Genomic DNA, 21,536 nt, shown 5'->3' on the forward strand with positions numbered 1-21,536 from the left:
TATTGATATAATTCTCAATTATAATATTTTACAAATATAACACATTAAATTGTCTAAGAAACCATTGGTATAATAAAGTATGAAAATAAAGCAACTGGTGTAAAACTTGCCAAAAAAAAAAAAAAAAAACGAAAAAAAAAACAACAACAAAACAAATAATTAATTTGAGTAACCAAGTTAGCGCGCTCTATATAGGTTCCTGATTTAGACGGATACGTTAGCATTGGTAGATTTAAGGTTCAATGCATGTCATTGTCCTAAAATCCTGCATGACCCCCACTACTCTCTCTCTCTTTCTTTCTCTCTCTTCCCCCCCTCTCTCTCTATCCCTCTCTCTCTCTCTCTCTATCTATCTCTCTCTATCTCTATCTCTCTCTCTCTCTCTCTCTCTCTCTCTCTCTCACACACATACGCGAACACACACACACACACACGCGTGCGTGCCAATGAAACGTGCAAAGGAAAGAATGTACACACGTTATTATATAGTAGAGTTTAGCCAATACTTTCTTTCCATCTTACGAAATGTGAAAAAAAGGTTTTATAGGAAGATAATATCAGTAAGGGCATGTCCCCATAACACTTGTCCCCGCTAATCTAATCTAAGATCTTGTATCGGTCATTGTATCGCCATTATGTGATGTTTATGGGGCGTAACAGTAAAACCCATTATGTACACACATGTCACGTGCTACCCACATCATAGCTTGATGACGCGACCTCTAATTATAGAATGCAGTAAAACCAAGAGTTTTGTACTCCTCATAGAAGTCTGTCCTCAAACCGAGGGTAAAATAATTATCACTTTCCCTCCTAAGATCGTTATTTAAAGTGATAATATCCTACGGACACGGTTCCGAATCACAGGTAGAATATTTTACATGTATCTCTCCCTCCCCCTCTTTCTCCTAAAGTAAAGTAAAGTAAATTTTATTTAAAGTCGGCACTATATACATTCAACATGTCAAACACAAGCTCTGTAGAGCTTTTTAACCGACTATCACATTCAAGTATATCAAGGACAAAGACACATAGCATGCATGTACACATATACACAGACATATCGCAGATTAACAAAAGAATACAAAATAAAAGAAAACTTTCATGCAAGAATGCACAAGAATATACAGTTACGAAAGCATAAAACTACGAGGAAGAAATAAAATGCTACTCTTATTTACATTTTAGAAAAACCGAAAGCAAAACAATCGTTTGATAACCAACTTCAAGGAAATATTGAAATCGAAACATCAATTGAACAACTGGATCCCCGTATATGGACGTGTGATATTTTGTGAAAAAGTCAAAATAGTATATATCATTAACTGTAAGTATTCCTGTTCAGAAATTCTAAGCATCAGCTACAGTAAGGATACGCTACATCCCAAGTTGTCGCACGTCCCAAATCGTCGCCGATCTTCTTCTGTGGTCCAGCTATGACCGCTGTGGTATATTTTTTAAAGAGTAATTATGATCACAGTATTTGTTATTGTTGTTTTGGTTGGTAGTGGTGTTGTTACTTTTGAGAGAGTTGTATTTGTTGGTGGTAGTGACGCCATTGTTGTTTATGCACAGGGGCTCGTCACGAAATATTTGTCTTATTAGAATTTGACATCGTCTATTCTATATTTACACAAGGGAGTAATCGGGAATCCCAGAATTCGCTAACTAAAATTTTCATTCGTCTCCTTTTTATATTTCAAGGACGTTAAATATTACGATCATGTTACGGGAAGCACATACTAGGGACATATGTAACTAAAATATCGGTTCACAAATACCAGAGATATTGCAGAGTTGCTGAAAATTGTGCACAGCCCGCGGTGTGTTCGAGAATTCTCATTTTTGGGGAGATATGGCAGAGGGACACCTGTAATCTACATACAAAATGTCAGCCCAATAGGTCGACAAACACCAGAGATATGAGTGAAAGACAGACAAACAGACCAAGTGAAACCTATATAACCCCATATAAGAAGGGGTACAATGAAATAACTTATGTGTAATCTATCCTTAAAACGTCAATAAACTGTTGACGAGCGACGATTTAGGACGGGCGATAAGGGTGTACTGTAGTACATCCCAAATCGTCGCCCCCAATGATAGTGAAATATTGTCCCAAATCATTGTCGGGGCGACGATTTGGGGCGGAATGTCATCTCAAATCGTCGCCGGTGATGATTTGGGATGGGACGACGATTTGGGGTGTAAAATGGATATATTGTATATAACTCAATACATGTATTACTAGTAGATATAGGACTTGGTATCACTTTTGTGTTATAGAAACAAATTTGCTTTATTGATTTTTATGAAATATTTATAAATTCTACCTATTGAAAATGCTCAAACCTATAGGAGAAAAAAGAGCCCATTTTCTTTTCCGTAAACTTGCATCATTATGACGTTCATGAACACTTATAGGTGTTATATGTTCGTGGCACACTGGTTTTAACTACGGTTAACTCCGTTTACCTGATCAAGATATAGGGCTCACGGCGGGTTTGACCGTTCGACAGGGGATGCTTACTCGTCTTAGGCACCTGATCCCACCTCTGGTGTGTCCAGGGGTCCATGTTTGCCCAACTATCTATTTTGTATTGTTTATGCGATTTGTGAGATTGATCACTGTTCGTTATCTTTACCTTTCATGTACATGTAGTATATTATATCACTCCCAGATACAAGTCGGCCATGGTACACACACACACACACACACACACACACACACACACACACACACACACATACGTGTAACGCGTGTCAAATGAACACCTTAACTCCCCACCTGCAACTGAACACTTCTACAGTTATTGGTATTTTAGTACGAAAATTTACTATTTGGTACTAAAAACAACATAGAAGACATTGCTGCGGTCGAAATTTGTGAAATATAGTTTTATTCACTCCTTGAATTTTTGCTTATCAAGTGAACACTTTCCTTTACACACTGTCAATTGAACACTTTCCTTTACACACAGGCAATTGAACACTTTTCTTTACACACGGTCAATTGAACACTTTCCTTTACACACAGGCAATTGAACACTTTCCTTTACACACGGTCAATTGAACACTTTCCTTTACACACAGGCAATTGAACACTTTCCTTTACACACAGGGGATTGAACACTTTCTTTTACACACGGTCAATTGAACACTTTCCTTTACACACGGTCAATTGAACACTTTCCTTTACACACAGGCAATTGAACACTCTGAAACACGCAGCCAGTTAAACACTCTGATACACACGGGCAATCAAACACTTTGAAACATCCAAACAATCATTCTCACCACGCTAAATACATAAGGCCAATCTCTAAAACTTACAAAAAAGTGTGAAACGATTACATAAATGGAAATTGGGATGGGATAGACAGGGAATCCACACATTTCGTTGAAATTATCGCCTTAAGAAAATCAACAACAAAAAAAGGGGGGGGGATAGTATTGATTGGATGATTGATTGCTTATATAATTTACGTCCCGTCGAGAATATTTTATTCATATTGAGACGTAACCAGCTTTAAGCGGAGTACCTATCCAATGTATCCATAGGGTTCAAGGTTGTAGCAGTGAGGGTTCTTTGAAATATCGTGCGAACACCTACTACATGTACGACCAGGGGTCTACGTTTATAAGGTCACATCTAAAAGATCCGTGATTATCACTTCTAAATGTCGAGCGTTTGGCGAAGGAGCAATCACTACCAATTTCAACGTCTTAAAATTGGGTTTGCGGATGAACGGTGCTTGAACTCACGACCTCCCGGTTACGAAGCGAACTCTCTACCATTGAGCTACCGCGACCGGTCGGGGGAGGGGTAGTAGTGTCCATAATGATAACTTTAATTGTAATAATAACTTATAATAATTATCATTATATATATATATATATATATATATATAATATATATATATAAAGCACTAAATAATCACAACTAGGTACTGAAAATTTTCGCCCCAGCCCGGGGTCGAACCAGCGACGTACGGCACCCACCACCAAGCAAGATTGTCAAACCAGTGCGTAAGTCCACTCGGCCACAACAACTTCCCTGATATATATATATATATATATATATATATATATATATATATATATATATATATACTTCTATGATTATAGACTCCCTCGTTTGTCAATACATGCTGTACGGGCCAGACTCGGTAGTAATTCAACCAAAAAGTATGATAAATAAAATCAAAATTCTGTATAATGCAGTGCCTAAAAGATCTAAAACAAGTATTAATAATTATATACATTTTTTGTATTACTTTTAAGTTTTTTGTTGACTTTTGATATAGATAAAAATTAGATATCTTTGTAAAAAAAAAAATGTTACGCGATATCTTAATTCCACTCCAAAAGGTAACATTTTCATGAACATTCTGTGTAAATGTAACTACATAGATGTGGCCTTACAAAAAACTTTAATCAAACGTTGCAAAAACCATAAATTGTTTGAAAATCCGGTGTATAACACCAGTTTATATAACTTCAGAATCAGGATTTGCTCCAGATTCCTTCATATACTGTTACAAAAATATCTACATGTTTATGATATGTACATGGAAATTATGTCAATTTTGACTATCATCTCACTTTGAAATATGAGGACAAAATTGTAATAGAAAACCCCCAAAAATCACGATTTTCCTTCATCTTAGATATTTTTGTTTAGAGATTTCGTGCTTTAGGCACTCATTACGTCCTCCCCTTGGATAATTCCTGGTTTCGCTCCCGCCACATGCCAACAACTAAATATCCGCTAAACGTGTTGCACCCCCCCCCCCTTCTAAACACGTCTGAAACACACTGAGGACAGGGATGACCAAATTCAAGGGAATATATTACTTTCTGTTTTTGTTCAAAAACTGGACGTGTCCTCTCATGACTTTTGTAATACAAATTCACCAGGATGATTTTTAAAATCTTAATGTTTTACATAAGCTCAAATAATTGAAGTCCAATAATATCCATGTGGTGGAAATATTGCTTGCAAAAATTAATTTAGAGCTCTGTATGAATGACTTGATTATCTCTTTTAATTCAATAGATCTTTTTAATTATATATACAGGGCTATTTCATAAGTAATTAATGCGCACATCGTTGTTTTGTTTTTAAAAAGAGAGCAACAATTCAATTAAAGAAATCATTCATTCAGTTGTGGATATGTCGAATTAATTAAGGATTATATCTCAATTAGATAATTACTCTCACTAACATAATTATTGCACATATCAATTTAATTAATGATATCATTAATTCAATAGAAGAGAACAATAATCCATTTATTGCGCACATTAAGTGATGTTAGCATTAATGAATTATTGCTCTCTTCAATTGAATTGTAGCATGCATTAATTCTATTGTTGGTATCATTAAATTATAATTCATTTGAGGAGAGCAACAATTAAATTATTGTGTGCATCAATTCAGCGGAATAAATAATGATATCAATAATTCAATTCAAATGAAGATATCATTAATTATTTGAAGAGATCTTTGATTGCAATGTTGCGTGCATGAAATGAATTAATAATATCTTCAAATAATTAAAGATATCTTCAAATATCTGAGTTTGTTATTTTGGCGCTCCATAGATCTAAAACTATTCCTAGTGGATTCCAGTGCTTTCTGACTCAAGACATCATACCAGTTCTTGCCACAAATGAATCTCACCATACAAGTGATCTAGCCACCTCTCTTTTAATCTCTTAATAGTATTCATATACGTAAGAGGATTTTTCTCCTTGAAAAGGTGATATTTAAAAATTTGTCACTCTTTAAGGAATTTTATGATCCCCTAATAGTATGTACATATACCATGGTAATTTCTGAACTGTTCGGTGAAAACGTTGACAATCAAGAATCAGTCACTGGTTATTCATGTGAAATTTAGCTATCTCATATGAATAAACTCTTGATTATTTTACTACAATGTACCATATAAACCAATTTCGGAAATAATTCCTTATTTGTCTTAAATTTTAATTTGATATAAAGATCGAGCAAACTGAAACAATAAACCAAAGTTCACATTGAACACCAGTGAGGCAATCATATACAAATATCAAATTCATATATTACAGAATTCATTAAGATATTTGAATTATTCTAATCTTTTAATGTGTCATGGTAGCAATGAAAACAGCAGGTCTTTTATTCTCAGTCATATATTTTATTATATAACAGGGGATATTACATGTACAATTAGTAAATATATATACATCATATATGTAATTGCATGTGCGAGAAAAATGTATACATACATACATAAGTAATTTAACCACAGACATATCCATAAATTTACATTTAATACATTGAATGAATTGAATATGTCCTTTGATTAAATAATCAACAAAGATGGATCCATATGATAATACATGTATTTGTAAAAGAAAAAAAGGAGTTCCATTTCTCATACAAATGATATAGGTAGAAATATCAAAATCAACAAGAGGCCCATGGGCCACATCGCTCACCTGAGTCATCTTGGCCCTGCTGTTTTGATTTTTAAATGCTATTTTATCAATCTTTATTCTCATGAATGATGTGACCCAAACCTAGCTCTAAAGAACACAACATTACTAAAATGAAATCATATAAGACAAAGATATGACTAGCATGATATTGCTGTTCTGGATAAGACCAAGGTAAAAAGTCGTAGGTCTTGGTATGATATGAAAGACCTTGCCATAAGTAATCAATATACAAAACATAAAAGCCCTATCTAAAATAGTCCTGGATATACTTAATATGTTATACTTTCTTAAAAGTATGTCAAACTCAGAATTCAGGGTCACAAGGTCAAATAACATAATATGATTGATTGTTTTAACTGTTTTCCGCCACACTCAACAATTTTTCAGTTATCTGGTGGTGCCCAGTTTTTATTGGTGGAAGAGAGAACCCAGATACAACGTACCTGGGAAGAGACCACCGACCTTCCGAGAGTAAACTGGGAAACTTTCTCAATTACCGGTGCGAGCAGGATTCAAACCCGCGCCAACCAGAGGTGAGAGGCTCCTCAACAAGATGAAAGGTTTTATCATAAGAAATTCATAATATATAATATATATGAAAGATCTACCTTAAACACAATGTAGTTCAGGACATACTGAATAAGTCAGATTTGTTTTGCCATAAAAATTGTATATACAAGATATGAAAGCCCTAGCTTAAATAGTTCAAGAGATATCTTTAAAGAATTTTCCTTTATATCAGCTAGCATATAAAACTTTGACCCCCTATTGTTACCACACCATAACTCCCGGGGAAATGATTTTAACAAACTTGAATATGCACTATGTCAAGAAGGTTTAATGTAAATTTGTGTGCTTCATACTAAATTTGAAAAGAATTCCGTTATTTGAATCGTAGATTGATCGCTGTGCGGTATCTTCATCTTTCAGTTATAGAATTTAGTTAAAAATGTTCAATTGTTAATGTCGACGGACTACAACAGATGCAGATCAATAGCAATATGTCATCTGAGTTTACTCAAGTGACCTAAAATTGTATAATTTTTCTAAAGCTTTTGAAAATTGATAATGCTATAAAAGCCTAGTCTGATCCCTTACACCCCATTTCAATAGTTAAGCGTAAAAACAGACTGGTGGGGATGGGGACCAAACTTAAGAAAGCTGTGAGATTAGTTCAATATTCAAACCTACAGTATTTGAATAATAAGTATTTAACCCAACTGGGATGATTTCATCCAAAATATTTCACTAAAAATGTTTGTGAGGATATTAGTTCACACAGACATTATGTTTCAAAATGAGTATGAGTATGGAAATGAACTGGGGTTCAAATTGACAGGCTACTTAACACGGCTACATCAACAAAGAAATTGAAATCACTTGAAGCTGTTTTGGGGTTATATGTGGGTTTAGAAAATATTTGAAAGTATGTTTGGAAACAAGTATAGTGGGAAAATATGTTGGGAATTATTTAATATTAAATTCATGACACAGCGATGCAGGAATGCAGTGATAGAGGGACTTAAACATGCACTTTTTTTCTCTGCCATAAATTGAAGTTTTTTTTATAAGGGGTTCATCTGAAGCTCTCTTTTCAAAGAGCTACGGTTCTGCATCTAGTTTTTGAGGAGAAGATTTTAAAAGATTTTCCTTGTATATATTTCACATGTAAAACTTAAATCCCCTATTGTGACCCCCACCCTACCCCTGTGAGCTTTTTACAAACTTGAATATGCACTATATATGAATGTAAAACTTTGATTCTCTATTGTGACCCCACCCTACCCCCAGAGACCATGATTTGCACAAAACAGGAACCTTTCGTGTGAATTCAACTTTCCTGGTCCAGTGGTTCTTGAAAAGGTTTTTTAAATGACCCCACCCTATTTTTGCATTTCCATGATTATTTCCTTTTTGAAGGGTGCATGACCCTTTATATGAATAAACTTGAATACCCTTTATCTATTGATGATGCATACCAAGTTTGATTGAAACTGGCCCAGTGGTTCACTCTGGAGAAGAAAATGAAAATGTGAAAAGTTTATAAACAGACAGACGACAGGCAAAGGTGATCAGAAAAGCTCACTTGAGCCTTTGGCTCAGGTGAGCCAAAAAAGTATACAAACATGTTTAATGTTAAACTTGTTTGTTTTATTGCTAAACAGCTCCATTGCCAGCATCTACCCTTACTGAGCTTCCAGTGTCAGACCTTGATATCAATCATCATCACTCATTTTGACTATCCAGGCCAAATTAATCTTTTTGCAAGGGTGAGGCCTGGCTGTCCTGTCGAGGTTGAAGTTTGTACTTCCACACTTGGCGACCCAGTGGATTGATCCTATCCAATCCTGTAAACTCTAGGTCTTGTTCTAGGATCTCATCCCATGTCAGCTTTGGTCTACCTATGAAGTTCTTTTCTGTTGATAACGATGCATAACATTCTGACAAATCTGCAAAAATATTTAGAGAAGTGATTAGTAAAAGGTCTTCATAGAAATAGCAATAAATGTATAAATAGATAAAAATCATAATTTCTATTTCTACAAAGTAAGTGTTTATCAAATGATCAACTGTAAATTACCTAGGCTGTGTCAAGCTGAATGAGCTAGTTTGTGCAGAACGAACAAAAATTACACCAAACACAGCGACACCTTTTGGAAATTTTATTTTTACAAACTTGAATCTGCACTACAGAGCTGTATGTCAGGAAGCTTTCATGTAAATGTAAACTGCTCTGGCCTAATGGTTCTTGAAAATTCTCTATACTTATTTGAATGTAAAACTTTGATCTCCTATTGTGGCCTCGGCCAACCTTCCCTGGGAGGCATGATTATGACAAACTTGAATCTGCACTATTTCAGGAAGCCTTTACGTAAATTTGTATTTTACTGGCCTTGTTATTTTCCTACTTCTTGTGAAGATTTTCCCTATATATTTGTACATGTAAAACTTTGATCACCTAGTGTGGCCCTATTCTACCCCAGGGGGTCATGATTTGAACAAACTTCAATCTACACTTGTCCGGAAGCTTTCATGTAACTTTCACATCATCTGGCCCAGTGGTTCTTTAGAAGAAGATTTTTAAATGACCCCACCCTATTTTTGCAATTTTGTAATTAGATCTTCCCTTTGAAAGGGGGTGTGGCCCTTTATTTGAACAAACTTGAAAGCCCTTCACCAAGGATGCTTTTTGTCAAGTTAGGTTGAAATTGGCCCAGTGGTTCTTGAGAAGAAGTCAGAAATGTGAAAGTTTACAGACAGACGGACAACAGGGAAAAAGAATGTTCAACTTCAGTGTTACATGAAAATGTACTTCAAAATCACTCAACAACAATTATAATATTGCTGTATGGAAATTTTCTGTCCAAAGAAAACAATGTAAAAAAAATGATGTAATCTACACTCTAGAGCAACATGTGAGAATAATGAACGTGAAATATATATTCTGAAAAAAAAAAACAAGAGATGTTTGTAAAACACATATGCCCCCCATGGTGCAAAATTGAAAAGGGTTATACACACACCTCATTTAATTGATAGTATTATCATCAATTCAAAATATTGAGCAGACAATATCTTCCTATGTCAAGAGTGAATTGACCATGTGACCTAAAATTCAATAGGGGTCATCTACTCCTTATGCTGTACCAGTGTACCAAGTTTGGTACGTGTCAATCAAACAAATAATTCTTAAAATATAGGAGACAATATATTACTATGTCCAGTTCAACTTTTGACTTTTGACTTCAAAATCAATATGGGTCATCCTCTTCTGAAGATGTACCAGTGTACTAAGTTTGATGTCTGTCAAGTAAAAGGGTTATCAAGATATTGAGTGGACAGTATATTACTATGTCCAGTTTGACCCTTGACCTTTGACCATGTGACCTCAAAATCAATAGGAGTCATCTTCTCCTGAATATACACCAGTGTACTATTTAAAGTTTGATGTCTGTCAAGCAAAGGGTTCTGAAGATATTGAGCAGACAGTATATTCCAATGTCCAGGTTGACCCTTGATCTTTAAACATGTGACCTCAAAATCAATAGGGATCATCTTCTCCTGAAGATGTACCAGTGTACCAAGTTTGATGTCTGTCAAGCAAAGGGTTCTCAAGATATTGAACGGACAGTATATTCCTATGTCCAGTTTGACCCTTGACCTTTGCTCATGTGACCTCAAAATCATTAAGGGTCATCTTCTCCTGAAGATGTACCAGTGTAACAAGTTTGATGTCTGTCAGGCAAAGGGTTCTCAAGATATTAAACGGACAATATATTCCTATGTCCAGTGTGACCCTTGACCTTTGACCATGTGACCTCAAAATCAATAGGGGTCATCTTCTCCTGAAGACGTATCAGTGTACCAAGTTTGATGTCTGTCAAGAAGAGGGTTCTCAAGATACTGAGCAGACATTATATTCCTATGTCCAGTTTACCCTTGATCTTTGACCATGTGACCTCAAAATCAATAGGGGTCATCTTCTCCTGAAGACGTACTAGTGTAACAAGTTTGATGTCTGTCAAGCAAAGGGTTCTCAAGATATTGAACGGACAATATATTCCTATGTCCAGTGTGACCTTTGACCGTGTGACCTCAAAATCAATAGGGGTCATCTTCTCCTGAAGACATATCAGTGTACTAAGTTTGATGTCTGTCAAGAAAAGGGTTCTCAATATATTGAACGGACAGTATATTCCTATGTCCAGTTTGACCCTTGACCTTTGACCATGTGACCTCAAAATCAATAGGGGTCATCTTCTTCTGAAGATGTACTGGTGTACCAAGTTTGATGTCTGTCAAGCAAAGGGTTCTCTAGACATTGAATGGTCAGTATATTCCCATGCCCAGTTTGACCCTTGACCTTTGACCATATGACCTTAAAATCAATAGGGGTCATCTACTTCTTAGGATGTACCAGTGTGTCAAGTTTGATGTCTTTCAAGCAAAGGGTTCTCAAGATATTGAGCGGACATTATATTCCTATGTCCAGAGTAGATTGACCCTTGACCTTTGGACCTGAAAAACAATAAGGATCCTCTTCTACTCATAACTAACCAGGGTTTGACACTAAGTCACGTCCGACCGACCGAGTCTACTAAATGATAGGTCCGGTCGGGTAAAATGTCGATTTACTAGTCCGACTGGTCATGTTGAAAAAATAAACAAGGAACTTTATTTTAAACCATAAGATATCTTATTTTTAACTTTAAAAAATAACTGTAAAGAGTTTGCGAGCAATTTTGAACCGCGTGATGACAAAATCTCTATTTTTAGTTCGAATACATAGTCGCTGTCGGAAGTGATGTTTTACGACATTTACTCTTTGTTAATGGGTGTAAAGTTATATTTCGGATAAATATATATAAACTGAATTTATTTTCATTTGAAAAAAACCCCAGTTTATTTTAATTGAATATAAGAAAGTGTCTATCACAGGGATCGAAATTAACTTTTTTCACCACTAGCAAATTTTAGCTAGTGGATTATTTTCCAACTAGCAAAATTGAGCTTTTACTAGCATTTTTCAATCGATTACTGTTTTACATGAATTTAAGAAAACAAGCATGTCTCTTTATCAAAATTTTGGGAAAATCTTTTAAAATCTCCTTTAAAGTGCAATAATAAAAATAAGATTGCGAATTCTTTCATTTAAAATTCAATGAATTATCAGACAACATACATGGTGCGGGTCATATGGTACACTTGTGCGGCGTACTCGCTGTCCAGAGATCTACCACCTATTAACAGCATCATGTGGATTGAAATCTTGAAGACTGTTTGCGCCAATTTAAACTATATGTTCAAAACTTTTGGAAATTTCATCTAAAAAAATTCTAGTTGAAAAGAAAACCCCGCGAACTCGAAGTGTATGACTATAGAGTACAGAAGGACACCGCGTGAAATGGTGACACACTGTCATGTGTTGTTTTATATAGACACGGACGAGATCAATATGCTTGCTATTTAAATCAGACGTCTCTGAGACATCCGAAGTGTGTATGAAGTAGGCCATCGACTGAGATGACCTATTTATTCGATCCACGTTTACTTTTTCAATACTTGTATATTCATTCTGTAAAGAGTTTCTATGCACAAGACAAGATTATTGTAAACTTCAAAGTACAGCCAATAAACCGAGGAAATCCGGGAAAAAGATTGGGGTTTTTTCACTCGCAAAAAGTTGCGATCACTTGACTAATGTGATTTTTTACTCGCAAATTCAATTTTTAACTCGCATTTAGCGAGTATTTCCCCTTAATTTCGTTGCCTGTATCAAATGAATAAATTAAATCGTAAATAGCCATTTTTCGTTGTTGACACATGTGCGGGAATGTCTCGACTTCTCGTCCTCAAGGAAGGATGTTCCGAGAAAAAAAAAAGGAGTAGATTGGGAAGTTTGAAAATAAAAGCACCAAATTGAATGACGAGACTAAAGATGTTTTTGAGACAATTAAGTACGTTTTAGTTTAAACTTAACGTTTGTCATTTGAATTAAGTACTTAAATATGGAGAAACCATTAGGGTTTCTTTTCTCTGGAAAGTTGGTCAGGGCTAGTGGATGTAAGGTCAGGTCTAGTAAATATTATTTGAAGTAGCCCGACTGGTCTAGTGCTCAAGAAAGTAAATGTCAAACCCTGCTAACCCACATATGAAATATCATTATCATCAAGTGAATGGTTCTCAAGATATTGAGCGGACAACACATGGTCTACAGACCGACCGACAGACCGACCAACAGGTGCAAAACAATATGCCCCCTCTTTTTCAAAGGGGGGCATAAAAATAAACTCCAACCACCTGCCCATTTTTATTTCCAAACAAAGATGAAAATCTAAAAAATAATTTTATGACTAGGACAAAATAAAAAATGTGTTTGTTTCAGGTCGCCTGCCCGACCCTAAATATATCCACTGACCCTATTAATTTTTTTCAATTTTCCGATTTCAATTCATCGATATACGAACTATTACCCGAAATGCCAAGACATCTATAATTGTAATATTAAAACTCCATCACATACTGTGTATTTTGTCAATTAAACATTGTGCTCTGAACCCATTTTTTATCTGTTAAACACATTATATTACAACTTTAACTATAAAATTTTCATTGATTCGAAGGCACTTATTTATTTTTATAAAAAAAAAATATTTAAAAAAAAATAAAATAAACCTACCTACCAACCCTTTTTTTAAAAATCAGAGGCGACCTAAAACAAAATTTTTTTTTTGGGCCTATGTGGCCTAAAATATTTTGTATACTTACTAATTTCAAAACTCGAAAGGAAATGTTATCCATGTGAAGCCATCGTGCTCTGTTCATCCTCTGGGGAAGACAATTCTTTGATTTGCAGTTTGTGTCATGACTACACCATGATATCTTCTAATCTCGTCATACTATCAGAAAGTAATTTTGGCAGTTGGCAAGTGTATCAATGGTGTTACTTCTTCATGATCAGATCTTCTATACTGTGTCATATTCAGCATAAAGTAACAATTAAGGGCTATCATCTAGTTCTGAGGTACTGAGGAAGGGCTGTTTTTCTCAACACATAGCCTTTCTTCTGGTATTCTTAGGGATACTTTATTCATCTTTTAATTACATTTCCTTCTTGGAGATTAAAAGTTGAAGACCACTGAAAGAAAAAGAAGTGATTTAATGAATTCCATGTAGTTTATCGAATGTGCTGACCAGAATATTATCTAACTGTAGCCCCCCCCCCCCCCCCCCCCCCCCCAAGCATGCAATGTCATACATGTATCTGAAATCAATACTTATAAAAATTAATTAAAATTAAAATCTTCAAATATACAATCTTGTTACACATCTCCTATATTTTTCACTTACGATAACTCTGAATTTTTAATAAGTGCGTCCTTTTGTCCACAAACTTTTAACAACCCCTCATAAACAATTTACAAATATGATATCAGAAATAATAATCTAAAAAATTATCCTGTTGTTCATAGATGCATGCCATCAACATTAAGAGTATAACAAATAACAAAAGCTCTCCTGACATTGTGCCATTCTGAAAGAAATGAGGTGCTTATACCCCCAAAGGCAGGGGGGTAACCCAGAATTGTGTCTAGAGAGCGGAATAATATATTTATGGAATTAACCAAAAAATTAGTAATAATTTTTTTTTAGCTATGAATTCATGTTAAATAAAGTGCACCGTCATGGCACATGATACGCCCGTCACATATTGTTAACAGTATAGATAGTACCCATTAAAACATTTTTTTTTATATCACCTTAATTAAATGTCACAGTGACCTTAAAGTAGGATGCGACACACCTTCTACCTAAGATGCATTAGTTGACCAATTTTGGTGATTCTAGGTCTAATAGTTTTCAAGTTATGAGCTGGACAAGTTTTTGCCATATATGGCCATATCTTCTTAATGAAAAGTCACAGTGACCTGGTTTTAATGTGCGACATACCTTCTACCCAAGATGTATCTACAGACAAAGTTTGATGATTCTAGGCCTTGTAGTATTTAAGTTACGGGTCGGACACGAAAAAGCTAACAGACGGACGGACAGACACGCCATACCATAATACGTCCCGTCTTAAGACGGGCGTATAAAAATTGGTCATGGTAGCTCAGTGGTAACACAGTTTTCGACATTAACCAGTGGCCTGATGCCCGAGGCCAGTAAAATCGGGATCGGGCTTCTTAAAATATTAAACCCTGGAGTCCGATGGGCCTGTAAATGTTTTCTTATATGTTCTGTATATATTACAAATAAAGCGTGAGATTGACTCAGACTAAATGTCATGACTTAGTAGTCAAATTTCGCATAGAAAAATTATCAACCATGCTGCCTTTTCTGAAGTATAGGGAGGGGGCTCGTCCGGGAAATTCAAAACCACCCAAGCGTATTTCACAATCACAACCATCCGATAAAAAAACCAAAAAAAAAACTGTCGTACGAGGAGAAAAAAAACGAAAATTCATGCCCCATTGGACCGAGGGCAGTGTTCAAAATTAACCATAGACCGAGTATATGTCAAATGGCACTGGTCTATGCCAACTGTAATTGAGATAGACCAAATTGTCTATGCCAATTTTCTAGATTTAAAGCAATAATTAAAGTTATCCAAGAGGGCCTTGCATGGTCAGTCGACGTCTGATAAACATTATGAGGAAAGGATGATATTACAGAAATGGAAAGAAAATACACTTTCCAAGTATATTAGAAGTAAATGAAAATGTTTTAAATTTGTGTTATTATTTTTTCAATGTTGTGGTCTATGCCAATTCGATGAGGTACGTCTAAGTCATCTTATTTTGGCATAGACCTGTGGTCTATACCAAGTTTTAAACCAATTTCGAACACTGCGAGGGTAGGCCTTGGCTAACATTTAAAAAATGTTTTGTACGTGGTGTATACAAAACAGAGTTGAACATGAGCTGCTGATGTATCTGCGAGATTAATCAGTCTATGCGAAAGACATCGGACTGTCGGACCTGACCGATGTGCAGTGCCTCAGGTCCGATGCATCATTTTTTACACCGGACCGGAATGTCAGATGTCTCAATGTCCGGTTTTGAGCTTTACTATCTTGATGCGGAGTTTGTTATAAGTAAAAAAAATAGCACACATCCAAATACGTAAATGAATTGATTAAAACCGCATGGACTGTCTAAAGTATTATACGGGAAGGATTCCTGGAATAGTATTACTAGTATAATAAATAAGATTCCCTTGGTTTTGCATTTTCACGTGTTTCACTTTTTTACATTAGGTTTTTCGGTCTGACAAAATTTGGTTCGGTCCGGTGTGTTCATTGATTACACTGGACCGAATGTCCTGTGTGGTCCAAAAACTTTCGCATATACTGGATTAATATGTTGAAAAATAATATAATCCTTTTAATGTCAGTTGATCTTTAACTATGATCATCTTGACCTGTATTTTCCTACAGTAAAAGAACTGTGCATGTGTCTATAGAGTAGAATCAGCAAATAACAAGAGATCAAATTAGAAAATAAACATTTTGGGCCTGCAAAATATTGTTCGGGCTTGCACAATTATTATACTGGGAGGCCCGAAGGGCCTGTGCTTTACAAAGTTTTTCGTGAAGACTGGTAACAGGATCAAGAAATCATGGTTTCGAGCCATGCTTGTACTTTATTTAGGGTGAAAATGTAGGTAGTGAGGTGAATGCTCCATCATCATATTTAGCATTCAAAAGAGAAAGTTGCTGGTCTTTCAGATGAGACCTTTAAACACCACATGCATGCGTCTAAATGTGTGGCACTTCATACTACTGAAATATTCTCTACAGGTATTATACTAAAATCAAACATACACATACATGTATATTCATATACATGTTAAAAATCTTAATTATCATTTTAGAATTTTCTTCTTCTGACAAAATGATGCGCAAGTACATAAATGGAAGCTATGCCACTATATGTCATGACACTGTACAGCTTGATCAGTTGATACATCACATAAACAGTCACAGATGTAAACAATCAAGAAAAACTTAGTACACAACATCACCCCTTAATTTTGAATTGTAGCTGAAGATCATTCTGCCAAGATCGAAATGCAGCTTGGCAATGATTAGCGAGGGTTATATTATTCTTAAAAAGTAGATTGAAATCAAAAGTTAACTGCCAAAGTTATCAGGAGACAATAATCCATACATGGTTCGAATTTCCTCCACTGCCACCTAAAGTGCACGTGTAAACAACGCGTGTGACATGCACCACACCCCGACAGGCTACATTGTAAACAAGTAAAATGCATTCAGAGTAATAGTTTTACATATGATATTCTGTTTGGTTTATAGTCTTAGTAGCTACATACCTATGCGGTACACCTGTACCATGTACGTACTGCAAACAGTGCGGCGTAATGTACATTTGCATCCTCGGGGATTTCAACCCGGACAAAGTGGAACATGCCAATCCGAATACATATTTATCTTTCGTTTTTATTTTTGCATTTTATTTATTTATTTATTTATGTCATGGCGTTGGGAAAAAAACTTCAAAGTAGGGAGACAGATGAAAAGGGGGATACGGTCCAATCATCCAAAAAAAAGTCCCGTTTGGAGGGGTGGGGGTGGGGTAGATTCCTAAGGACTTGGCGCATATCTATTTGTTTTTAAATGTGAAATTCTATCCAAAATCAATATGAATTTTTAGTATACAGAGTACATTAACTGCAAAGATTAAATTTTAGAAAAAAACCCAAACAGTTCACGTACTAGATATATCACTTTCATCATCGGAATTTTCAGTAACTCGGGTACTCTGTCGCTTGTACATAACACGATCGGTATGAAACACCATTTAATCAGTCTATCTAATAAAAAACTCATTGTTAATATGCAAACATTTTCTTTCAACCGTGTTTACTTACCTCAGATGGGCCAACTTCTTTCCCTGGAAAACTCCATTATGATGACATCACAAATTACGTCATTCAAAACAGAGCATGCGCACTTCGAAAGTGTGTAAGCCATGCTCGCAAGGAAAAAAGATGGACGAGTGCTAAATCTTTACACACCTGTTACACACATCTCATAAATCCTGTTAAGTAAACACTTCAGGATTTTGATGGTAGATGAACTATTTAATGATTTTATGCTGATTTTTATAAAAATCCAACTGAACACCACCATTTTCGTGTTCCTTTGACCGACCCCGTGTTGATTTACACGTGTGCCTTCTTATTCACTGGTTCAATTGACAGGGCTTACAAACACACACACACACACACACACACACACACACACACACACACACGCACGCACGCACGCGCGCGCGCGCGCATATATATATATATATATATGTATATATATATATACTCTGATCACGTGACCAATGCGCTAAATGTTTTGTTGAAATCTAAAAATGGGTTTAAAAGTGAAATTTATAATAAAAAACACCAATAGTTAAGAAAACAATAACAGGCGATCAAAATATATGTCCCTGAAATCACAATACAAGATTAATTGCAATCTTGCAAAAAGATGTAAAACTGGACGTAACTAGTATAATGGTATTGCCACACATATCATATTTCTGATTTCACATGAATCTGGACATTTTTATTGACAAGCTATCAATTGTTGACATTTCGATACAGCAATCACTGTTATATGTTGCAAGAAGTGTGAATCTTTCAAGACTTTGAAAATAAAAGATACTTAAAGGAGCATGGACACGATTTGAACTGATTTTTTTCAAATTTCTCCAATTTTAATATTTGTAATGCTTAACTAGGGTATTTCTAATGGTCAGCAAAAATTTTAATGTCAGTTGTCACGTTACAAGAGAGAAACAAAGCTCAGAATTCCTTGCTATATAAACAAGGCTCGTGCCATGTTCTGTTTATGTAGATATCTTTCAAAAGGAACATAAAGAAGGTAATTATATTTCACAAGATTGGGCATCAATTGTTTTATAGGTCTGAATACAGTCGATTGATGGAGAAATTCAAATCCTTCAAAGCAGCCAAGACTTACTTCTCGGATACATGGGCACCAGAGCGAAAACGGGTCATTACAGAATTAACAAGTATCAAAGACGAAGTCCAGAGACAGGCGAAGATTCATTCTATTGGATCTATTACGTATTCAAGTGTCGGTCTTGTCGGTGGGGGCCTGGCAATAGCTGGAATCGTGACGGCTCCATTCACCTTCGGAGCTTCTCTGGGATTAACGGTAGCTGGTATTGCTGCAGGAGTGACATCTGGTGTTGCAGGAGTTGCTCATGGGGTTGTGAAAATTGGAATCGTCAAAAGTAAATGTAATGAAGCGAAAACGAGTCTGGAAAATCACAACACATCCTCTAAGAAAATGAAACGTTTAGTGGGAGAACTCATGGAGCAGGTCGATGAATTCAAGCTGAAAATAAAAGGAAAGAACGAATTTGAAATTTCTCAGATATGGGATGGAATGAAGCGTACTGGAGGTGCAGTGATGCTTGCGAGAGGAATATCAGAGTTAGTGGTAAACTCCAGAGCTGCTGATGTATATAGAATAGCCGGAAATACAGATGAGGTTGCCAGAATTTTAAGTCTTAGTAGTGAATTGGGCGACTTGGTACCCTCGGCAATGAAGGATGTCTCTAAAGGCGCTGCCAAACTGTCAGCTGAGGCCCTGAGCGTTCTTGTCGCTATTGGAATAGTTATCGATCTTGGATCACTGATTTACAATGCAGTCGATTTGTCAAAAATGGAAAAGGGAAAGCTCTGTAGCGAAGCCGAGAAACTTGAGAAGGTTATCAAAAATTTGGAAGAAGAATATGATGTTTTAAGCAATTGTTTTGATTGATTTTTTAATGATCTTATTATAGAAGTCCATTATTCTAGTTTTGGGCTAAAATACAATGTAATCCGCAGTGGCCCATCCATTAGAAAGACATTTAATTCATGTACAAACAACGTATAGATGTTCAATATGATGATTTAACACGTTTACTCCTCTATCCAGTGGAGATCACCGATCACATCAATTTTAATTACGCGGCTGAGTTAAGGCTTTCCTCATAAATACCAGTGCTGTAAAACATGTACTTTACCGCACTGGCACATTACATGACGTAACAATGACAAATACGTCATGATGAAGGTCATGACGTACATATCTACATTCCTTTTGCGGTTGGAAATGTCAAAATATTTTTTTCGTTATTTACCACCGCTGTCAAACAATAAACCGCAATTGTGTAAAAGTTTCTGTCAAATGGGTTATATTAATTCTCTTTGATATTGAAATGTTTTCAATTTCTTCTATATATAACATACATGCTAAAGTAATATCCATATTATATTGTGATCTTGATATCGCCCCTAATCTACATGTATATTGTGACTTTCACAATGAACTAATTTGCATATACAGGGTTTCCGTACATACAAATTTCATCATTGGCACGACACCCCGAGGTTTTTGAGTGAAAGATGTTTGATTTATGAGACATGTGAACTTCAGTGCAAAAGGAAAGTTAGGGGAGCAAGTTGTGGCTTCAACAGAAAACATGTTTTTCGGGCTAGATTCAACTTCGTATATGCAAAAATCGCCGCATCTTGCTTGTTCAATGCAAAAATTAGACATGTTACAAGTCACGATAAACTTGCTCTCAGCACTTTTCAAATTAAAAAATTAATATGTTTTGAAGTAATATTAACTTCAACTTGCATTGATATCTGGATATCGTGCCAATGGAACGATTTATACATACACGGTACGATTTTATCTTGATATTTGATCACGTGATATACAGCTGATGTAGAGACCGTCGGTCTGGTGAAAAATGTATGGAAGGTCACTATGCACTTAATTATATATACATATTTTTTTTGTATGAAAAGGTTGTGTGTACAGAATTTTTCAAAAATTGATCTGTTTATAATGCTTTTTTTCTTTAAAATATTTCAATGGCTCTACTTAACACAACTGCGTATTGCACTTTGCTTTCCTAAACCGTTTGTGACATCACAAACAAGCGTCAATTTTACGTAGTTTGTTTATAAAATGTCTGGAAGCAAAGGTTCCAACAATACACTAACGTTAATTAATAGCCGGAGGATTAAGATCTGATAAAAAGAATATCCCATGATTTGTGGTTTGATATCATTTATATCCAACTCCTTGTGTGTTTTCTATCTCCGAGCCTTGAAACGATACCCTATATACATAGATATGTAGACTATATAAAGATATTTTAGGATGTCAATTTCAGAAATAAAGAAAACGTTGTTTTGGTTGGAGTCATATATTTCAGTGTTCACGTTTGTGTCCCTGATCTGTTTATCTTGAGGGACTGTTCAATGTAAGTCTATCATCTTATTGCAATGCATACAAATAAATTTATTATACACACAGGATCAATATTTGAATAGATCTTTTAAGCAATCTCTTTAGTATCTTTTAATGAAAGTACTAATAGTATGATCTTATGTAGATTTGCACCAGATGCTTCTGGGATTGAGAATTATTCCAAACAGAGAAATACTCTGAAAAGTCATAAACGTATATCGTGTCTCTATGAAATTCAAAGAGCAAT

At 35.5% G+C, this 21,536-nt stretch overlaps 2 protein-coding genes and 1 long non-coding RNA gene across 4 annotated transcripts in view; 2 read left to right on the plus strand and 1 right to left on the minus strand.

Moving 5' to 3' along the window:
* LOC125665230 (apolipoprotein L3-like) overlaps positions 1-21,536 on the plus strand; it is a 73,300-nt gene that overhangs the window by 16,522 nt on the left and 35,242 nt on the right. The gene's annotated exons all lie outside the window — the stretch shown is intronic.
* On the plus strand, positions 872-21,355 carry LOC130046621 (apolipoprotein L3-like). Its single transcript, XM_056152154.1, has 2 exons — positions 872-1,327; positions 18,934-21,355. Exon 2 carries the CDS (start codon positions 18,953-18,955, stop codon positions 19,799-19,801), a length of 849 nt encoding a protein of 282 aa, XP_056008129.1. The 5' UTR covers positions 872-1,327; positions 18,934-18,952; the 3' UTR covers positions 19,802-21,355.
* LOC125674603 (uncharacterized) lies at positions 6,165-18,260 on the minus strand. The gene is made up of 2 exons (XR_008799404.1): positions 13,759-18,260; positions 6,165-8,939 (listed from the first exon to the last, which is right to left on the minus strand). It is a non-coding gene; the product is annotated as an uncharacterized LOC125674603 (long non-coding RNA).

Source organism: Ostrea edulis, chromosome 10 (genome assembly GCF_947568905.1).
Source record: "Ostrea edulis chromosome 10, xbOstEdul1.1, whole genome shotgun sequence".
NCBI classification, from domain to species: domain Eukaryota; kingdom Metazoa; phylum Mollusca; class Bivalvia; order Ostreida; family Ostreidae; genus Ostrea; species Ostrea edulis.

Coding starts and splice junctions, on each gene's coding strand:
- LOC130046621 (XM_056152154.1), top strand. CDS start 18,953: ATGGAGAAATTCAAATCCTTCAAAGCAGCCAAGACTTACTTCTCGGAT.